This window comes from Streptopelia decaocto (assembly GCF_964273445.1).
Source record: "Streptopelia decaocto genome assembly, chromosome: 3".
NCBI classification, from domain to species: domain Eukaryota; kingdom Metazoa; phylum Chordata; class Aves; order Columbiformes; family Columbidae; genus Streptopelia; species Streptopelia decaocto.
Genome location: NC_138656.1, coordinates 36,001,670 through 36,023,123, shown reverse-complemented (window position 1 = coordinate 36,023,123; position 21,454 = coordinate 36,001,670). Strand labels below are relative to the sequence as shown.

The window sequence follows — 21,454 nt, the reverse complement described above, 5'->3', positions numbered from 1 at the left end:
TTATAGGAAGTCCAGAAAGGGTAAGAGTGGAAGAAACCAGCCTGTCTAGGATTCCTCTGGCACAGCAGTCTCCTAGACTGGTCATTGTTATGAGACACTTTTATTATCTTCTCCCACACCTGCTGGAATGCTGGTATTACATAGGAGCCTATGGTGTATAGTTTATAATAGTAACCAGCACCTGGAAACAATTAAGTGGATTCAGCTGACAGAAGCATAATACCAAGTAAAGATCACTTGTGTTTTCAGTGATTTCCTCCTACTGCATTGTATTGTCTTAATCCAGGATTAAATTCTAATTGTGGCTAAATCTTTGGAAAGCTCATCAATTTGAATTGAAGTTTTAGGAAGCCAACGTATCTGAGGTTTGAATGGGAAGTTGTAGGGTATGAATCTCACTGCCTTGTAATTTCTGGATATTTTGTAGAGGGCAAGCAAAATTACATAAAATTAATGAAGAGAGAATCCTTGCAAGCTCTCAGACATGATGGCAAATGCAATAAGGTGAAAGCACAGTGCCTTGGGTTTTGTTCTCATTTGTGCTGCCTGCACACAATCTCATATGAACACGCTAAGAAAAAAAATCTGTGTTGTTTTGCTGGTGTGAATGTTAGAAATGAGCACATAAAGCAAAAGCATAATCAAAAAGAAAAGCCACACTTTTTTCCCAGTGGTCAGAATCAACCTGTGCGTAATTTGACACAGGACAAGAATAGATGGAGTTTAGCAGGAGGTTTGCTTTGTTCTGTAATTTTTATATGAAAGAACAAAATTTCACTGAAGTCAATGCAGCTCTATCCAGCTACTGCCTGATCTGTGTAACCTGTATCCCCACAAACAGTTATTGATATTGCTAGTTATCTGCCACAGGCTATGTACTAACAGTGCACTATTAAGGCATGTCAGGCTTGCTTTGCCTCAAATTGCCTTGGCCTGCCTACAACTTTGTTTTAGCTGGCTTAGCTATGACAGCATTTTTTTTTTTAATTATCAGGTGACTATATCCTGATTTGTTTTACTTGTGTCTTTTTAATTTGTTGGGGGGTTGTGGTTTTTTGTTCTGTTTTTTGTATTTGTTTGTTTTTAATCATGGGATATAATCACAATTTTTGTACAGCCGGGAGTAGCAAATTTTTATTCTGTGTAGAATGCAATATTTGTGACACCGTCTTAATGTTGCAATGTAGGAGAGTACAGGCCCGGCCTGGCAACAGAGGGCTTGCCTGTGGCAACCCGGGGTGCAGGAGAGAGGAGTGTGGACGAGGGGGCATCAAAGAAGAGGCCACAGAATGTCAGTTCAAGGCTATGAACAGCTCCGCAGCAAACAGTTAAATGCAAACCTCTGAGCAGGGCCAAACCGACTTACAGGTAGCAGAGAAAGCAGATATGAAGTATGCAACACACGTAAGATACTTTTTATGTAGGATATTCAGACATAGTGTGGAGTTGCAGACCAAATAAAAAGAGTGAGGTGTAAAGCATGAAAGAAAATGTACAAAAATAGCCCCAAGTGGACCTTTTCAAGAGAAGGAAGAAATCAGCAACTCCAACGTCGTGCTTCTCCTGGCAAAGAAGGGGGAGAAAACTCTACGACCACCACCATATTCCTACCTGCAAAAACCCTGGAAAACTGAGGACTCCCTGTAACCATTCCCTCTCCTGACTGAAGCCAACAACCTGCGGACTTCAAAAGAAGAGTGGACGGGTAAGTATGACACCAGCGAGAAGGGTAGATGCTGGGAAGTATGTGTTTTATTGAATTATTACTGAGACTTTTTTCCCATGTTAGTATCCTTTTATTTTTTGGTCATAAATTAAATACATTTTGAGATGTTTATGTTTCCACTCTTCCTCAGTGGTTGCTGAAAGTTCCTGGTCCCCTCTCTTCCTCAGGAAACTCTTTCTGTCATCTCAGAAGCAGGACTTCCTGCTCTTCACCGTGATCTCTCATGAACTGATTCAGCTGCCCAAAGGGTTTTAGTTTTCTTTAGCATCACCTAACCTGCTCAGTGCACAGCAGGGAGTTCAGATAATACAAAGCCTCAGCCACCTAATCTGCACAAGGCAGTTTTCCCTTCTCCGGAATCATCTTTCAACATGGAAGTAGCATATATTTAAAGCTGCAAAATAGTATGTTTTCATATTGGCATCAATTTAAACACAGTGGTCCCTCAGAAATTGTTCATTTCAAACTGTATATTGCAGTAATAGGCACTAACCAAGCATTTTTTCTGACAGGTAATTTTATAGATCTGTCACAAGCCACAGAAAACAATTCCACAGAGAAACATTAGCTCTCAAGATTGATGAGAATGAGAGTGAAGTATGAAGCAGAGTAAACTAAACTCCATTAAAGTCATGGCAGAAGCATGGATTTTACAATATATTAATTATATGATGTAATCATTTTCTTAACTGAATTTGGCAAGTAACCTAAGACAGGACCTGAAATGTGGTTTGGACATTCAACCAGGGAATGCATCAAATGCATTTGTTTTCATGCAAAAACGTCATAGCAAGGTAACAGTCTACGGTTAAACAGGCATGTTTTGAAACATAAATGGTCAAGAATGTTTCATATTATGATCACTCATCAATTGAAATATTTCAGATGTGTTTTTCTGCTATAAAATTGGAGGCTGTTATTTTATCACCAGGTGAACCTCAGCTACAAAAAAGCAGATTCAAGTCTTCATTCTTATGGGGGAGCTATTCCAAGTGGCATGCAGCTGGCACAGTCATTTCCATTCAGCCACTGATGTGTTTTAAGCATTACTGACCTGATCTGTTTATAGGAGTTTTTCTTTTAATTCAGTGGGTGTTAGAAAGATACTGTGTAAATCTTTCAACAAATGTATTTTCTGGGAAGCAGTGAACAAGTACTTGATATGATTTTGGAAATATCATCTGTTAGCGATATGAAACGCATTTTCTGAGTACCTCAATGAAATCCATAGGCATAACTGAGCATTACATGATTATTCTTTGCAAGGCTAAGTGACATCTTGTTGGATACTAACAGCTTTTTCATTTTATAATGAATAGTCTAATGAGAAATGTGAAGTAGAGATGAAAATAATTTTTTTTTTAAAGTCTATATTAAGATGTTCCTACCAATATGGCATTGTATTTGCCTTGAAATCCCCCTGATTAATATTTCTATAAAATTTCACAAAATGTTATGCCTTCCAGAGACAAAACTGTATTTTTATTCCACAGGGGGAAAAAAAAAATATCTGCTTATGTTTGGGTTTTTTTAACCCATGTCTTCTGCATATTTTTTTCTTTTGCCTCCTCCCTGTTTTGTCCCTTTCTTTAATCCATATGTAACAGGTATAATGCAGAAATAGTGCCATGATAACTTAGACTAGCTTTCTGACAGAATCATTCCTTTGTCAACTGCCAAATTCTTAATACTCCTTAGGGGAAACAGGTGCTTGTTAGAAACATACATCGTGTGTTTTCTGTCATACATAGATTTTAATTCTTAGGATTTTTCTGTTATGAGGTAGTGGAAACAGCCTGTAAACTGAACTCTGATGTAACTAGCCTGAATATCTCAGGCCAGTTAATGCTGCTGTGATACTTCCCTTATTGTGCTGGTATACATGTCACTTTGAAAGCATTTAGAGAGACAGTTAGGGATTAAAAGGCTGTTGCACAATTTTATCAGCCCAAATAGGGCCTACCTGCTGGCTTATATCCGCTCTAAATTGGCTTTGCCTGCCATCTCAGAGACCATTGATTGGTTTGCAGTGTCCATAAAATGGGTTTTATTAACTTGTTGTATCATAACCCGGCCATTTCATCACTTGCTTTAGTCAGGTACCCTGAGGTTTTAATGGCTTCAGAGGGTTTCTTCCTTCATTAACCTTCCAGTAACAGCTGCATTGAACCCTGAAGCGCAGCCATGAGTATTAATTTCTTATATTCTTTTATAGAGAGCATAGAAATTTCAGCTTCTGTTAAACTTGAAAATGTGGCTTCCTGATGGTCTTAAAACCCAAATTCTACTTTTACCTGCAGCAGCAAGGTCATCAAATTTCATCTGGCAGTTGGCGTGCAGGACTGACCCTGGTCTGCTCATTGTGCAGCTCCTTCCTCCAAGGCCTGTGGAGAGCAGTTCAGGGGACAGCTGCAATGTCCGGCTCCAGTGGGCACTGCTGGGCACGGACAGGACTTGCTCCTCCAGCTCCCAGACCTGCGCCTCAGACGCACGATGGGTACGTGCCTGCTCCCCCCGGACTTGGCAGGGAGTGGGAAAGGTCATCTGCCAGCTGCTGAGAGAAAGCCCTCATGGCCAGTCTGCAGTACCACCACAGCGTCTCCTCCCGCAGCTGACAGGAGATGGGTCACACAACTCTGCAGGCAGGTCACAGCAGCGATGAATGCACGTGTGAGAGGTTTGGGCGAGCAGAGAGAGCTATAGCAGGAGTCATGGCACCGGTCTCCCAAGGTGCCTTTGCATTGCTTGTGTCCCTTCTGTGGAGCCAGCCTGCAGCTTCTGTTTATTTAGGAATGTGGCACTTTAGGGTCCTTTCACAGACTCGTTTTGGTTGCAAAAGACCTTTAAAATCATTGAGTCCAACCATTAAACGAGCACTGCTAAGTCTGCCTCTAAACCACATCCTTAACAACTTCATCTACTCATCTTTTAAACACCTCCAGGGATGGTGACTCAACCACTTCCCTGGGCAGCCTGTTCCAATGCCTGACAACCCTTTCCATGAAGAAGCTTTCCCCAATATCCAATCTAAACCTCCTATGTCCAAATAATTTTTTTTCCACGTGCCTCCCCACGGTCATAGCTATGCCAAACACAGTTATTTCTCCATACCATCACAGCATTTTAGTTTTCTCCTTTTTATAGAACAGCCTGCAGCATATACTGTTCTAATATTTTTAAAGCACTTCGCAGAGATAGTAGAGGCATTCAGGACTAATCTCTGTGAGGTGAGTAGATTGGTCACCACCGAAGCACTGAAAGACATGAAACAAGGCAACTGTAATCTGCAGAGTGAGCCTTCCTCTCCTTCGGAAGTGCAGGGACCGGTGGTCGCATGAAACAAGCCACAGGAGTTTGCAAAGCCTCTGGCTTTTATTGAAGGATGCCACCAGAGGGAGTAAGGAGAAAACTGCAAACAGGCCAAGATATTAGTCAATCAGTGTAGTGCATGAAAACCAGGGATTAAAAAATAATAATAATAATAATCAAAAGAGATCCTGGACCATGAAGAACAATTCAATGTGATTATTTTTTTCCTCCTTGATGTCAAAAGACTTTTCTTTTTGTCGTCTCACTATTATTGAAATGTGCAAGGTTTGGCAGAAGACTTTCTCATTGAAATGCAAAGTCAAATTGAAGTGACTATGGAGCTGCAATATTTACATGAAACTAAGAGAAACTTGCAGATCCATCCTCAATTTAATTTGAACTAAAACTCTACTGATCTCCAGTTGTCACAGGGGAGTGATTTAGGTGTGGGGGGGGGGATAGGATGCATCTGTCTCATCAGTATTGTCATTTTAGCAACAATCAGCATGCACAATCTTTGTGAGTGTGCCTGTGAGCCTGCAGGTTATGTGGTGTGACCCTATTTTAAAAGAAGTTGTCTTTTTGTCAGATACAGGCTCTTCATTCAAGATTTGTGCACGTAACACTAATAAGGTTAGGAGGAAATCTGCTGTCTTGGGCTGGCGACAGATTCACAGGCTGTATTAATAGAGAGGATTAGCGAAGAAGAACAGGTCAGGAGGCTGCAAAGCTCCTGTGCCTTGAGATTTCCTTCTTTAAATCATTAGTCTCGTTGGAGAGCTCCCCTGAATACAGGGAGCAGAAACTGAGGAAAGGGCTTGAAACCAACTTATTTCACTGGGACATAGTGAGGAAAGGAGAATTTCTGGGTTATAAGGTTCACTGAAAATGTCTGTCCAGTTTTCTCCACAGGCACCCTGGAGGAACAACAACATCAGTTTCCTGAGCAGAGAGGCAGCTGTAACAGAGCAAGGAGAGACTATCATAGGTTTCTACCTACTGGCTTTAGGTATGTACTCGGCTTGGATGAGAAAGGAAACTCCTAAGCAGAGCTTGGCATAAAGTTCTAAGTGGTTCATATGGGTTTCATCCCTAATGGAACAGGATGTTAGAAAATGCGACTTTTTTTCTTCAGCTATTACAAGATCAGAGGAGCTACAGCTTTCTTTGTTAAAAAGAAATTAATAAACAATGCAGAAATCTTGTGGAAGAAAACAGTCAAGCCTGTAAACTTTTAAGTAATGTTCGCAAAAGTTAATACGTGGGAAGATAAAGAAATACTTTATCAGAAGTGCATGATACATCTGTGTCTTCTCATGTCTCAGTAGCACTGAATTAATGTTCTGTAATTTCCAGAGTTTTGACTGCTGACTGTCAGTTGGCATCCTACAATTAGCTCCTGCAGAGACAGAAAATATAGTTCTGTAGTTTTAGACTTTTTAAAAACTATTTGTACTGCTCTTGGTTTAACTGTTTAATGCACATAGAAATAAACTTCTTCAAACAGGATCTATGAAAGATCTAAGTACTAGGATATTATCCTGTGTTAGCAGTCACAGTACTTTGTGTTTATTTTGGTTCTGCTGTAAGACAGCTATTCTAAGTGTATAATAAGGATTTGAAAATGCACTCTACATGAACTGTCTTTGATCCCAGCTCAATTTTGTTTTGTTTGTTTAAATATTGCCTATTTGGGGCAGATTCATTGCAGGATCTAAGGAAACTTTATGAAATTTCAAAGAATTCAGGCTTGCTAGGTAATAAAAATTTTCAACCATAAAACCTCACAGGAAAATACAAAAAAACATAATTTTTATCCAATCTGTTCTTCTAAACAGCATATACATTTTTTTTTCTGTTTTTGAATGATTGATTTAAACAGTTTTTGTTGTTGTTGTTTCTTTTTCTAAGCTTATCACATATTGCAAGTAGCTCACTTAGCCCTCAGCTTATGCTTGAGAAAGGTCTATGGAAGTTGCAATGTAAAAGGCTAATTATTTTCATATGTTTATATGAGACTTTCTTTTTTACCTCTAACAACTAAGGAGGAAAAAAATGTGTTTTGAATAAAAACAGAGATTCTAGTAGAAAAATTTATGGTTTCTATTTTAGGAGGCTTAATTAGAAGAGTGGCCATAAGATAAATCAGAGTTGTTCCAGTTTATCCCCAATCTGTTCACATCTGCGTATCCCTTCATGAATGGCTGGGAAATAGCTGCACCATCAGCTAATGGACTAATCGGTTGCACTTGAGACTAGAAAGAACATCTTGGGTCAGCAAGGCCAGTCCCCTGCTTGACAATATATAATCTCATTTACCAAGCTATCATGCTCCCTTATATAACTGGCTGGCGTTTTTTTGGTGTTGCTACCACTCTTCCAAATGACAGCCTGTTCCTGATTTTGTTTCTCTGTTGGGTAGGAGTCTTTTCCTAAATTCTTATCTAAAGCGATCACACCAACTTTATACTCTCTGTGTCACTCCTTTTAACTGAAATAATTTTCTTTTGCCTGCAATTAACATCCTATGGCCAGCCTGTGTTCCTGAGGGAACAATCATACCCTGTGGTTAATCATTGTATTCCTATATCAAGCAAGTGAGATGGGTTTTTTGTTATTGTTCGGTTGATTTGGGGAGATTTTTTATTATAATTTATTTATCTGCTGTCATAATATCCTTCCACTTGTCACCCCAGCAGGTCATCCGTCAGCCTTTTACACTGTCTTTTCCAACCTGGACTCTTTATTTTTCCTTTTTAACTTACAGCCAGGACTGAATGGAGCAACCAAGCAAGGTCTTGACATCACCATTCACATTAATATTTATTCTTCCCCAGCTCCACTGATCCTTTCTAGTGTTGTCTCTGTATCACACTGGTAATTCAAACTTCTTCCACCAATTGATCAACAGAGGTGTTTTCCTCTGCTGCTTCCTAAAGGTCACCCCACATCTTCTAGCAAATACTTTTAAAAGTACCTAGGTGCCTGAGATTTTAAGTTGTATGTCTGTTGGGCTTTGATTGCTCCAGATCCTTCTGCCAAGCTTACAAGTGCTTGTCATGTCATTTGCGGCTATCCTTGACACTCGAGTTGTATTTCTTGCTAAGTACATATAACCAGCAACAGCACTACGCCAGGTTATCATAGTGTCGATCTAGTTAAAATGTGATGGAGGTAGGTAAACCTTTTTGCATTAAGAACTTTTGAAAAAAAAATCTTTTAGTAATACAAAAATCAGAAAAGTCCTCATGTCTTTTTCTTCTTGACGGTCTACTGCCTCACTTCTGCAAGCACCAACCGCGACAATTTGCAGCTTTTATTTTATGTGCACAAATAACTCAGACTATCTGGGGAGCAGTGATGTGGCAGAACAAAATACTCTATTATGCAGACACCTTCTTGCCCTTCTGGCAGCAGAGGTCAAAGGAAAAGATGCGATGCCAATCCCATGGCAGCGAGCCATCATAGCATGCTTAGAGGGACCACGTGCAGGTGACAGCGGCCCCTGTGTTACCCTTCGTTAGGTCAGCTGTGTCAGCATCCCCATTCTGAACGCAGCGCTCTGTTTCCATCCTTCCCTTCCATGAGCTCAGAACTGTCTTTAACAGACAGGTGGGAGCTTGTCCTGTCGCTAGCATTACATCTGACCTCTTTTTGCCTGTGCCAGAAGTGGTATAGTACTGTGGAAAATCACTGTATAGTTTATATTATTACATGCAAATTAAAAGTACTATCCACAGCTGCTACCTAAATCAAACTTAGATCTATGGGGGGTGGGAAACTTACATGTTTTTTTCTTCATAATTATTAGTTAGATTTCTTTAGGAAATTTTTCTTTTCTGCATTTATACACATTTTTTTCTGTGCTCATTTTCCATAGTTTCACAGTTAACTGGGAAGGTTAAGAGTGAACACTTGGCATAAAAGGAAATTTTAAGTTAGTAAGAGATAATATTTGTTAGAGAACAAATTCTGACTTTTTATGAGTGCTTATATCAGAAAGGAGTGATGAGAACATTACCAATCCCATCCGAAAACTGGAACAGACCACAAGACCCAACCATGCATTTAAATGGCACGTTTCCAAACAATAACAGTAAACCATTATCTGACAAGTGACAAAGTGACTGTTATTTTGGGGACATTGTTTGACAGAAGGTGGGAAATGAAACAAACTATTGACAAAACATTTATCCACAAAATGACTGTATTTATTGAACAAACAATCTCTCCATGCTTTGTCAAGTCTAAAAACATGATGACTCTTCTCCTTCCTGCCAAAACTGGCAATGTGCCATTGACAGGGTAATGTGTATATATATTTAGCAGCAAAGACTAAGAACAGAGCAGGGTCACTTCACAGTTGCAATACTCAATAACAGCATGGCAAATTCTCTAGATTTTATCATTTTCTTAAATAAAATTACCTAGTCTGAAAATTTTTACAGCTAACCTCTTTAGACATTTATGCTAATGTATGGGTAGTTGAACTGGTAACTGACTTCATTCATGCCTGCTCTGTATCTAGATGCTCAATCTAATCTCTATCTTAGAGATAAGATTATTTTCTGAGGGAAAAGCGTATCTTGTCTTGTGGCACTGAGCCTTCACCTTTTGCTCTTGTTTCTTGAATTCTTCCACTTAAGGCTTCCTGTACATTTTAAACTGCAGATGGGTGAGTTGTAGCACCCATTTTTCTAATTCATTCTTGTCAGATTTTACAAGTAAAGGCCATGCAACCATGTCTAATAAGAACAAGTCTAAGTACAAAGCATAATAACCTATTTTAGCTGGGCATGTATGCAATCATCTATTGGAAATGTAGATGACCAGCTTGGAGCGATCAGTTCCCTTGTACCAAATTGCATTCTGCAAAAACATTAATTCAATGTTAGCAACTAAATTGCATGCAGCCTCAGGTGTTTATTGCGTGTTCAAAGACCACTTCAGGTACACGAGAGAAAAATAGGTTATGTCTGCATGCTCAGACTTGAGTGATTCAGCAGAAATTATTGGAAAATTATTGTGTTCCCTCTTAGCTAATCTGGCCGTTAATCTCACTGTCCTCAGTTGCTTTCAGGAGAGAGATTTTCAATATCCTTAGTCACACTTGCTGGCTACTTCTTCAGTGCTTTCTTTCCATGGGCTGGTGAACAGCATGCTGATACAGGACTTTGTGGATAAGGTTTCGGTTCCTGACTAGCACCAGCTTGCTTGGCAGCCTTCCTATGCCTCCACCAAGAAATCATAGATAACAGGACCAGCTTCCTTTGTGGAGCACTTTTCACATCTGTGGACTACAATGCTCTATTAGCGGGTATTATTCCAGGGGAAATATTACTACTGAACTACATAAGGGCAATACAACATTTTGATATTGCTGTCCATCCTATTCCTCCTACCTCCCAATGTTTGCAAATGTGGTACCAAGTTGTTGAGGGTTTAGATTGTGGGGTGACAATAAAACCCTGGCAGATGTATTGTTAACCTCCTCTCCCCCCCGCTTCCCCCTTTTGCCCCTCCCTCTCCCCCCTTCCCACTAAGGACAGGCGATCGGGAGGGAAAGGACAGAGAGAAGAGAATTGGAAAAATTAACAATGTTTTACTAATGCTACTAATAAGAATAGAGAAAATAATACGGAATATACAAAACCAATCTTGAAAGTCTCAGCAACTGCAGAGCCGGCACCCGAAGTCCTGGGTTGGACTCTGCAGCCAACCGGAGCTGGACTCAGTCTCTCACTAGGCCTCAGTTCGCAGGGAGGACTAGCAAGGTCCTCTCCTACTGTCGGCCATAAGCAGAAGGGAAAAGAAGAAGGGAAAAAAGGGATGAGATCCTCGTGATCTCCCACTTTTATATGAAGTATTCACGTGAATGGAATGTTGGTCAGTTGGTCAGTTTCTTGGCCACCTGTTTCTCGTCATCCCTCTCGCGAGATGTCCATCCATGCTTATCAATAATTTCGCATTCCATTGCTAGGTTTACCAAAACATGTATCTCGTTCTCCAGGAAAATGCAGCTAATATGAAGGCTTTAGCTGACAGGCAAATTCACTAAAAGATAAACTTGTTTTTTAACAAAACCAGGACACAAGTACTTTTCTGTGGGTGTCTGAGGAGTAAAGATGAGTCATTAGCTGTTCGATATTTAGCATTTATCAACTCTTACTTAACCTGTTCTACTCTGATACTGCCAGTCTCACAGCAGCTGCTCTCAGTCCTGCTCTTTGCTAATGAACTTCAGTAACTGCGTGTTACCTGTGTGTATTGCCACTTCAGAAGGGCCAACAGATCTGGTTGATGAACAGCCCATATCAGACAGCCTTACAGCTTATGGGGCAAATGTGGTGATTCCTCTCTGAACCTTATGTTTGGTGTAAGTGCTCAGTGTCTTCCTGTCTGCTGTTTTTTTCTCAGTCACACTTTGATCTCAATTGGAACCTGTCCTTTCTCACCAGGATTACCTTAGAGTGCTGGGGTTGGATTTTGGGTTTGGTTTTAGTTTTTTTTCATATACTCTTGTGAGTGAATATTGCTGGCTGTTTGCAAAAAAAAAAAAATGAAACTAGCTCCCTCAGTTATTTCTTTTCTATCCTCTGTTTTATTGAGATGCCATCTGGTGACACCAAGGCCTTATAGCACTTCAAAGTTCAGAGGATACTTCCTGGGCTCTTGATCTACCTGTGATCTACCCTGAGGCACGTGCCAGTGCAGTTTTTTCACCTGTTTTCGTTAAAAGGATTGTGCCTACCTGTAGAAGTCATATTCTCTGTAACCTTATCACCCTCAATGCTTCCCTCATCCCCACCCTCAGTGTGTGACTGTAGTTTCAAAAAATGATCACAAATGCTAAGTCTTTGTCACCTCCATCTAAAAGATGTATTGTTATTTTACATGATGTTTTGCTCAATTTCTTCTTTAAGATACTTAAAATGAAAACTACCTTACCCTCCAGGCTAGGAGGAACTTGCTCTGCGTATTCGCAGGGAGTTCACATTTCTGACACTTTAAGGTTAGCCCTCCTAGCCATTACACGGCATTGACAAAATTTTGCTATATACAAAGGAGATGCCATTTTATTTTGTCTGCCATTTTACCACTATGTATTTATATTGACAGGGAAAATATTTCCATGCCTACTGCCTTGAAATCTCTCTTACCTTACAGAAGGTAAAGCTGACATACACGAACACAACTACCATGTTTGCATTGCAGACTATCCTGGTGCATGACCAAAGCTGCCTTCCTCCAGTGCCCTGCTGTGCATATTTATAATACCCAGACTCAGACAGAAGTCAGAAACAATTTCTGACTTACAGTACATGCAGCTGTTGGAAAAGAGACTCTAGTAAGAAACATTGTCACCTAGTGGCCAGAATAAGATATATTTATTATTGTTGATCTTATCCTTATAACAAGATATATATAAAATATATGTATGTATCTCAGCGTATCATTGCATCAGTGACTTATGGTTAATACCATACGCAGACACATCAGCTCTTCCCAGTTCAAAAGCTCTTTAGTAAACCGTGTGCATTTGCTAAGCAGGCCAGAGAAGCAGCAGCAGTTTGGCAATTTTGCAAAGAGAAGTTTTTAAAGGAAATTGCATTGCAGAAAAAGCAGTCCCTAGTGCTGTACAGAGACTGTTCCATCAACCCTCTCCTCTCCCACTCCAAACTACCCAGAGCACCTCACTAGGTGGTAAGTACCCAACCTGTTTGTTTGGAAAACAAGTGCCTTGCTCTTTGACATTTCATCTTGTGTTCCTCCTAGATGGCCTGGAGATTCGGAGGCAATTTCCTCCCCTCCCTTCCTAGCTGAGGCAGCCCAGCATGCTACAGCATTAAACGTAACAGCCATCTTTCATCTCACGAACTCCTCTGAATATCCAGAGATGCTGTGCAATGCCACCATGTCATGTCCCTCTTCAGTGCATATATTCACGTCTTGCTGTGCCTATATGCAGCACACTTACTCAGGCATAGCTACCGCTTGTGCCTGGAGAGCGGGCTACAGGCCAACTCGTCTCCCTCGCCTGGTAGTTACTGTTGTAACCCGGCATCAGCTGTGGGGAGCAAAACCATCAGCTGCTGGGTTCCCGAACCTGTCCTAGGCTGCAGGCACTCAAAAGAGGTGGTGCTTTGTTCCGCATTACCAAGGTGAAGTGGGGCCACCTGTGTTGGCAGTGGCAGAAACGGGATACAAGGGCATGAAACGGGATACAAGTGGCAGAAACGGGATACAAGGCCTGGCCTGCTGCTCAGCCCCACTCCAGCAGCCACCCTGGAGCCATCCCCTTTGCTGGCTAAGCCTCATTTTCAACACTGAGCCTGACACGTATGAGAAAACATTTTGTTAAAAGCCATTTGTTTCTATGTGTCTACATCATTCCAAAAAGTGGGATGCAAACTACCAAGGTCTTAGACTGATGGGTGGAGTAATAGCCATGCACATTTGGAAACTCTAGGTCGCTCTGACTGTATAACTGGCTGGCTGTCACCAGATTTACAGTCATCTCCCTTGTGTTTTCCTCATGTAACAAGAGATGTAAAAGTCAGGCACCTCTGTTCCTGCAGAGAGAACACAACTTTCTTTAAAAAAACATTTTAAAATACTTCAAAGCTTCTGAAAGGTCTGTTCTAAATGTTCTCTTCATACAAATTATCAGGTGTATTACTGAAAAATATTCCCATCTGGGACAAGCTTTGCTGCAAAGAGATCCCAGACAGTTCTAAGCAAAGAAACTTAATCCTATGAGCTGCAGTTCTTGGGAGAGGACTGATAAAGCAGCTCTCTGCCTACATGCATGAACTTTCAGTATCCATTATTATAGACAATGCACCTAAACAGCTGCAGCTTCTGGTAAGTTGTTTGTAGTCTCTGCTCCAGTCTATCAATCTTTTCTTCTTCCTTTTTTTCTCTAGGTGTTACATTTCGTGAGTTTCATCTGTCCACTTAGGAAAAAAAAAAACAAAAACAAAAACAAACAACTTCTCTAAGCCCTTAAATGTCAGGTCTTTGACAGATGCAGTAGCAGCTCTTTGTGCTTGTTCTGCTTTATTGCTGGAGTCATTCACTTGTTCCTGCTTCTGTAATGTACCCAGCAACTTAAAGAAGGCTTCGTGCATAGGTTTTGCAGTGGATAATCTGGTTTAATTTGTTTACAATAGGACAAAAGGGTAATTTTAAAGGAGACGTCACACATTTACACACTGAACTGCTGCTTTCTTTATTCGCTTTTTGATTTAATGGATGATTTTTATTTTTTTTTCCAGGTTGGCTGTCTTGGTTTGGAAACAGCATTGTGATTTTTGTCCTGTATAAACAAAGACATCTTCTGCAGCCCACTGACTACCTCACATTTAACTTGGCAGTATCAGATGCTAGTATCTCTGTGTTTGGTTATTCACGGGGGATCATTGAAATCTTCAATGTCTTCAGAGACGATGGATTCATTATCACATCAATATGGACTTGCCAGGTAAGACTGGATTACACTTAATTAGACAAAATAGTTACAGCTATTTCCGTGTATATGCTGTATATAAATAACCAGACAGGCCCAAAAGAGTGCACAGAAATACTGACTGACCTTCTAAAAGGACAGTGTTCTCTTTTGTTACAGACATAAATCTATGAATTTGATCAGAGTTTGACCAATTTTCAGTGATTTCTTTTTTCTATCTATCCATGATATTTCCTACTTGTTTGGGCTATTTTAGCGTACAACTTCTTTTACTAGATTAGTTGTAATTCTTCAATCCTTCTCCTAAATTCTTGGTTGGTTCATTGCCTGTGGTAAGATGTGTGACTTAACTTTAAGGCACAGTCATCCCTGAACTTGAATACAGTGTTTTGTTGGAGAACTCAGAAAATGTTGTTATTATTGTTAATTCTGAAGCACACCTGTGAAAACAGAATATAAATACATCCCATGGATAGATAGGCACCAGCCTGGCTTCTTGGTGCTTTTAGTAACACCTGTGAGAAAGATTATACTTACTGTGTCTATTTCAGGAGGGAATAAAAAAATCTGAAAATGACATGATGGTCTAAGGCAAGGTGTAAGAAAGATAATGATTAACGAAAAGGGAGAGAGAAATAATCCTCTTTTCCTGTTGTTTTTTTTTTTTTTTCCTGGTTGTTGAGCTTTTTAATTTTTTTTTTTTTTTTAAGAGGAAGTTGGTCTGTTGTGCAACATAGATGAAAGAACTATAGCTCATATCCCCTCCCTTCCAGTACAAAGGTTCTGTTAATCCAGAGAAGACGACTTCCTATAGAAGATGCTTATTAACCTAGGAACTGTACTTTGATCTAAAACTATGATTATTTTCTTCTTGAAAAAGTATGTCTATAACCATTTGGCAGAAAAACGATTTATCAAAATGAAGCTAATTACTCCCTCAGAAAAATCCAACTGTTTATCTAATGAGAACACCTACAATGGCAGTCTGAAGTCTGTTAGGGAGAAACTTCAAGGACACCTCTTTAATTTTTTTATTAACGGAAACCTTTGAAGTCATCAAATAAACAAAGACATACCTGCAAACTGTAAAATTCACACCCACACTCAGAACGAAACAGATCCCCATTTTGCTCTGTTTCAAGGAAGTTTGGAGCTATGGTCTTAACCATAGGAAAGTTTGGAGCTATGGTCTTAACCATAGGAAAGCTGAAATCTGGATCTCTGGGTTCAGTTACAGCTTTGCTACGGAGTTCCTATGTAAGACAGGGTAAGGCATTGTGTGAAATCCCGAACCAAGATCTGTGGCATAACCTAACGTTTACAACCACATGGTTTGAAAGAGGTAACATGAAATGACCCTTCTGCCTCCCCAGTCCAAACTTTTCCAGAGCTCCATCTATGCCGTGCCTCCTTTTTTGAGCTGTAAAAAAACAGCACACACAGGGATCAACACAGTGTAGCACACTGTGTCCATCCCCTTGTTTGCATGGAGTCTCCTGTCAGTAGCCTTGCAGCCTTCTTCAACAGAGCCTCTGTCTGGGAGTTCTTTATTGGCTGACTTTGAGCTATTTAGATTCTCGTTACAATGATCTGGCAATTTTTTTCTTTTTTCTTTTTTCTTTTTTTTTTTTTTCCTAAGATGTAAAAATCCTGGGATGGAGGTGTGTTTGAACTTAATGTGGTGGAGATGTGCTTAATCTTGCTGCGCTTGAATCTCCTTTACAAGGATAGAAGCGGTCTGTAACATTTTTGGGGTACTCAGATAGTTCGCTCATCAGGGTCTGCTAAGTAATCTTATATTTTGTTCAGGATATTAAAAATGCATCGGCTTTTCTAAACACTCTGATTTACAAAATATTAAAGTTTCTGCTTTGGTAATCCTCTGTAGTCTCTGAAAGTTAACATTTATCATTTCAAATAGGAACTGATACTGTATTAATGCTAACTAAAAATGCATGGTAACCCGGAAAAGTCAATCTGTACTCTGAATGAATAGTTCGAATTGGTTGTGACTTGTTGAGTGATTAAGCTGGTTGTGGCTTGTTGAGAGAAAGTCATGTAGCACTCCTGTTTCCATCGAGATTTTGTTTTTTGTTGGAGTCTCACAAACATGTTTAAACCCAAATACCCAACTTATTGATTATTAAGCTTGACAAAATAGATGCCAGTGACAAATAAGTAATTTATGGAAGTAGAATGGCTGTTTTTAGGAAGAATATTGTGTAGAAATAGCAGGAAGCTTCTGTGCATGAAAAAAATATGTGAACAATTTCATGTGTGAGCGTGGACAGCCAACAAAAAGGTCATCCTAAAAATATTCAATGTTGACCAGCAGTAGGGTTTTGATTGCTTGTTTTTTGGTATTTATAAAACATGATACATTCGTAGTCCAACCAGAATGGGTCTCACATCTGGAACACGAGGAGGAGCTTGGTGCCAGGAAGGTAAAGCCCATCCCTTCTGTCACAGCTCTTCAAAGTTGTCTCTTGTTCCCCTCACTGTACTCAAGCTCCTCTGCAAGTAGCTGGGATGACAATTCAGGCTGTTCCATACAGGAACATTGCTCTTTCTTAGCATGACCTATGTGTTTTCCCTGACTTTGTTTATTTTGCTGAGTCCAGAGGACGGCCTTACTTGGCTTGCTGTCACTGGCTATTTCATTACACATTTGCTCCTATTTGATCAGTCAGCTTCTGCTGTCAGGTATGTTTAAGGAAGCTTTATTTTCCCAAGCCAGCCTGTCATTTCTGTTTTTGAAGAAATTTCATGAGCTCACCTCACTTAATCCACCTAACTATTTTCCCTTCCTCTGACTCTGGCCTCCTTCTGTGCCCTGAGGTAATATTCTTCAAAATTAAGGTTCAGTGTTCTTGGCTGCCCCAGTTAGAGGGAGTGGGAAGAAGACAGACAGATACTACTACTTTTCTTTCAAAACAGCCTTGTCTGTGAAAACTCTCTCTAACAAAAGATGCGTCTCCAGCTAAAAGGACCATTTGGCAGCATACCTGCTGAATGGGGCAGATATGTGTGGTCCTGTTCTCCTCTGTATGGAAGAAACACCACTATTCTTCCCCATGCCAAACATTATTTTTCTTTTTGGAGGTCTGACAGAGCCCCCCTCTCAGGAATGAGGTTCCATGCTAGGTCTGTATCCAATACTGCCCATGCTGAATGCTGTATACAGGTGTGGTTTTCCAAAGGCGGCTTTTACACTCTGCTTTCACTTCTTTTTTCATCCATTCCCTGCTCCACCACTGTGTCTTAGTCCTGCTGGACAGAAGCAGGACAGCCAGTCTCTAGCACATTTGCTTTTTAGCCTTTGGTAATATTATCAGTAAGTAAACTAGTTCGTATAGTAAAGTTTAGATCAAGGAATGTAAGCCAGTGACCAAGAGCCATCTGCTCCTCCACTGACCATATATTTAGTGAAAAGTTACATCAGGATATGCTTTTGTCCTTCCCAGGTGTTTTTTATTTGTATGTTCTGCTGAATCAGAAGTTGCACTGAAACCTATAAATAACATTGTGCACAAATGTTCTTACATGTATGAAGGAAGTATAAATTATTTTCAGGTGAACAACACAGTTTCCTCTAAACCTTATTAATCAACCAACAGAAAGCTTTTCTTGTATCTGCTAGTGGTGAATACAAAGGATGTGGGCTTCAAGAAGTCTTTAAATACAGGGGAAGGATTATAACCTATCTGATTTGTGCAGATTCATTGTAGTCATGTCGGAAACGAAGGGTGGGCTGTGGGGTGCCTTGGAATTTGAAATCCTTCATCATACTCGTACCTCAGTTTAAACTTATTTCCACTAGTTCACTCTTCTAATCTGTTTTGGTTGGTTGGTTGGGTTGGGTTTTGTTTCTTTGCAGGGCGGGGTGGGGGGTGTTTGGGATTCTTTCTTTCATTGTTTTTTTGAGAGTACGGTTTGGTTGTTTTGACATTAACTTTATAAATATGTAAGAATTTTGCTTCGAGTTCTTATCATATGCGTCCTCTGTTAGTATAGGCTTCTTTTAAAAAAGTTACTTATTTCTGTTTCTTGCGTATGTGTGTCAGCTGTGCACAACAGAGCACAAGGTAGTTATCTCCAGGTCATTGTACCATCACAGATATACTCACTACCACTGACATGCTGACTGCCACTATTATCACAGATGCACTTATCTCACTATCAGTCTAGGTAGATTTGGTCCATCTGGCCAGCCAGATGGTGCCAGAGCATCCCCAGCAGATCTGGCTCTGCACAGAAGGAGCCTTCAGGAGGAACCAAAAAAAAAATGTTCAGCTTTGAGGTATCAGTGAGCAGGACAGTAGCCTGTCTGACAGGACTCAGCCCACACTGCCTCTGTCCCTGCACCCTGCCCTCACCATCCCACCAAGGGCCAGCCTGGAAGGGCCTGCCCTTACCCTCTTTTGCTGAAGCTGCTTTGTGTTGTGTAGAGTAATAAAGCTATGGAGGGGAGTTGGAGAGGAGAGTTGACTGTCTTGCCCTGTGGTTGGGTTTGCTACAGAGCAGTAAGCAAACCTGGAATCCTGCACTGCTTAATGTTTTATAGGGCATTTTTGCCTGGCGTACCCTGGACAGAAGCAAGTGGTGATGTAGTGAGCAGCAGTGAGCCCCACATTGCATGCATTTATTGTTTTACTCAGTTATCCCTAATTCATTTGTGCAGAGCTTGCCTAACGGCACCAGACCTGTGGCATATGTGCACTCTGAAAGGTCACTGTGTGGCTGGGAAGTCCAAAATGTTCCACAAGTGACAGAATAAGTGTGCATGCATTGGGGATGATGTGAACCATGGAAATATCTGGGATTTCTTACATTTTAATGGACTTTTCCGAATTGTGGTGATGTAGCTGATCAAGTTGCCAGCTGAAACCCCAGAAAAATAGAGATCTCTAAGAAAAGCTGGATGTGCAATAGCTCTGCTTCAACAATGCTGTTGGACAACGAGGGTTCCTCTCCTTCCAGTGAGAGCCTGACCACTCAGGCAGGGAGTTTGTCTTTATCTCTGGCCCTGGTATTTATTTTCTCTAAGGACAGCAGAGAATCACAGTATGATGAATAGTCTTTGGGCTTATGTTCCTAGGCAGGGAATGTGGATCTGAGAACCTTTGGATGGAGAAAAGTGAATCCAGCTCTCCCACACCCTTCATGAGGGAAAAGAGAGACTGGATCAGCAATCCTTCTGCTTTTCACAGTGACGCTGCTTAATTTTTGAAAGGTCTTGCACAGTTAAGGGAAGGATATGGCTGTGAATACCAAGCCATTCTAATATTTTGCAGCCTGCAGTAAGGCACTAAAAATCAAAAGGGAGGTCAGATATGCCCTTTGCCTTGTTCTCTTGGCTACTTTAGGAGCCTCGTTTGTCCACTAGCTTTTGCCATGTTCAGTCCAGGAGAAGCACTCAGAGGCATGACTGCCCTTGCACCAGGCAAGCAACCAGAGCTGCAGCCCTGCAAAGCTGAGCACAGTGGCCCTTACTCCCTCTTGTAGATTCAGCTTTCGGTCACTGCCTCTTGCTGACACTTAAAAAAATCCAGCATTTTCGGTGTTATTAAATGTTAGAGGTCTAGTATGATGTTTCTGAGAAGTAATAATGTCCATCTTTTGTAAAAATTAGAGGTGGGATCTGAAACAACAAAAGGAAAATTGCAATAGTAGGAAATTCTGAGATCAATAAAGATGAAAACACATGGGGTCTTTTCAGAAGTTTTGAGCGGAGGACTTGTAATCTTGATTAAATTATTTTATATATTATTTATGGCATTTGCTTCCTCAGAAAACACACTTATCTCTTTTCCTATACACAGACTGGAAAATATTGCTAAATCTTTTCTGAGGAGGAAACAGAAGACTAATACCTTCTTTTTTTAACAGAATGTTCAGGAGAATGTCTGTTAAATCAAAGACCATGGAGGCATGTATGTTTTCTTATAGAGTAGTTTTGAAGGACATTGATTTCTACCCATTTAATATAACTGATAAAACCAACAAATTGTGGACTTAGTTAGACTGTTGACTCTGTTGACTCAGTTTGGGATTTTATGTATTTGTAAATGCCAAGATAGTGTTTACGTATTACTGTGTGTGGTATGGTATTCCCTCATGTTCTGGGTGAGACGACTGAGCAGTGGTGGCTCAGCAGTTAGCATGACCAAGTAATAAAAGCAATGGCAGATGGAAAGGACCAAAATGAAAGTTCTCAGGCTTCCTTTCTCCTTCCTTCCCAATACCTGCAAAATTACTGAGGTATCTGTATGCATTCTTCATTGAATTTCTTCCAGTACAACCACCCATTCACACTGCTCCATCATCCATTCATTTTTTCCTTCACAAAATCATCTGACTTTCAACTCACCGCATATGTAACAAGCACCCTTTGCATACATGTATCACCCCCACCTCTGCCTCTCATTCACCCCAGCAGCTGTCCATGTGAGTAACCTACTCACCACAGAGCTCTCATTCCTAAGCCCCAGACAAATCCACAAGCTGCTCATCTTTACCCCTCGCAACATCCATCAAGGAGGATAAAGATTTGCTCCTGCCCACCCTCCCTCCTAGCTGGATGCGGGGAGATCTAGTGATGGTTGCTGTTATTGCCCTTGCCCACATGTGAGAGCATGTGAATGTTCTTCCATGTTTTTCCTCCACTCTCTTCCTGTGGGGAACACTCTGTGCAGATGCACCTCGAGTTCACTAGTGCTTGTGCACAGGGGAACCTTCATCCTCAGCACAGCTTTCTGCAGTGTCTAACTTTGGCAGAGGTTTCCCATCCAAAGACTGAGCTAGCTAACCTTGCTTGGTGTAAAAAATCTTGCAATGTCACTGTATATCCCAGTGTCCAAGCATGTACCTCCAAGATTGAGGCTGGGAAAGAAGAAAACAGGTTTGTTTCTGTTTTTTGTTTCCTCAAATCATAATAGCACAGGAATGTG

General features: G+C 40.6%; 1 protein-coding gene across 1 annotated transcript in view; it reads left to right on the top strand.

The window, feature by feature from the left end:
- Window positions 1-5,923: 5,923 nt before the first annotated feature.
- LOC309438104 (visual pigment-like receptor peropsin) overlaps window positions 5,924-21,454 on the top strand; it is a gene marked incomplete at both ends in the record, with an annotated part of 29,666 nt that continues 14,135 nt past the window's right edge. Inside the window, 2 exons of the mRNA XM_082049012.1 lie at window positions 5,924-6,044; window positions 14,314-14,519. Of these exons, the coding sequence (XP_081905138.1) occupies window positions 5,924-6,044; window positions 14,314-14,519 (327 nt within the window). The remainder of the gene's footprint in view (window positions 6,045-14,313; window positions 14,520-21,454) is intronic.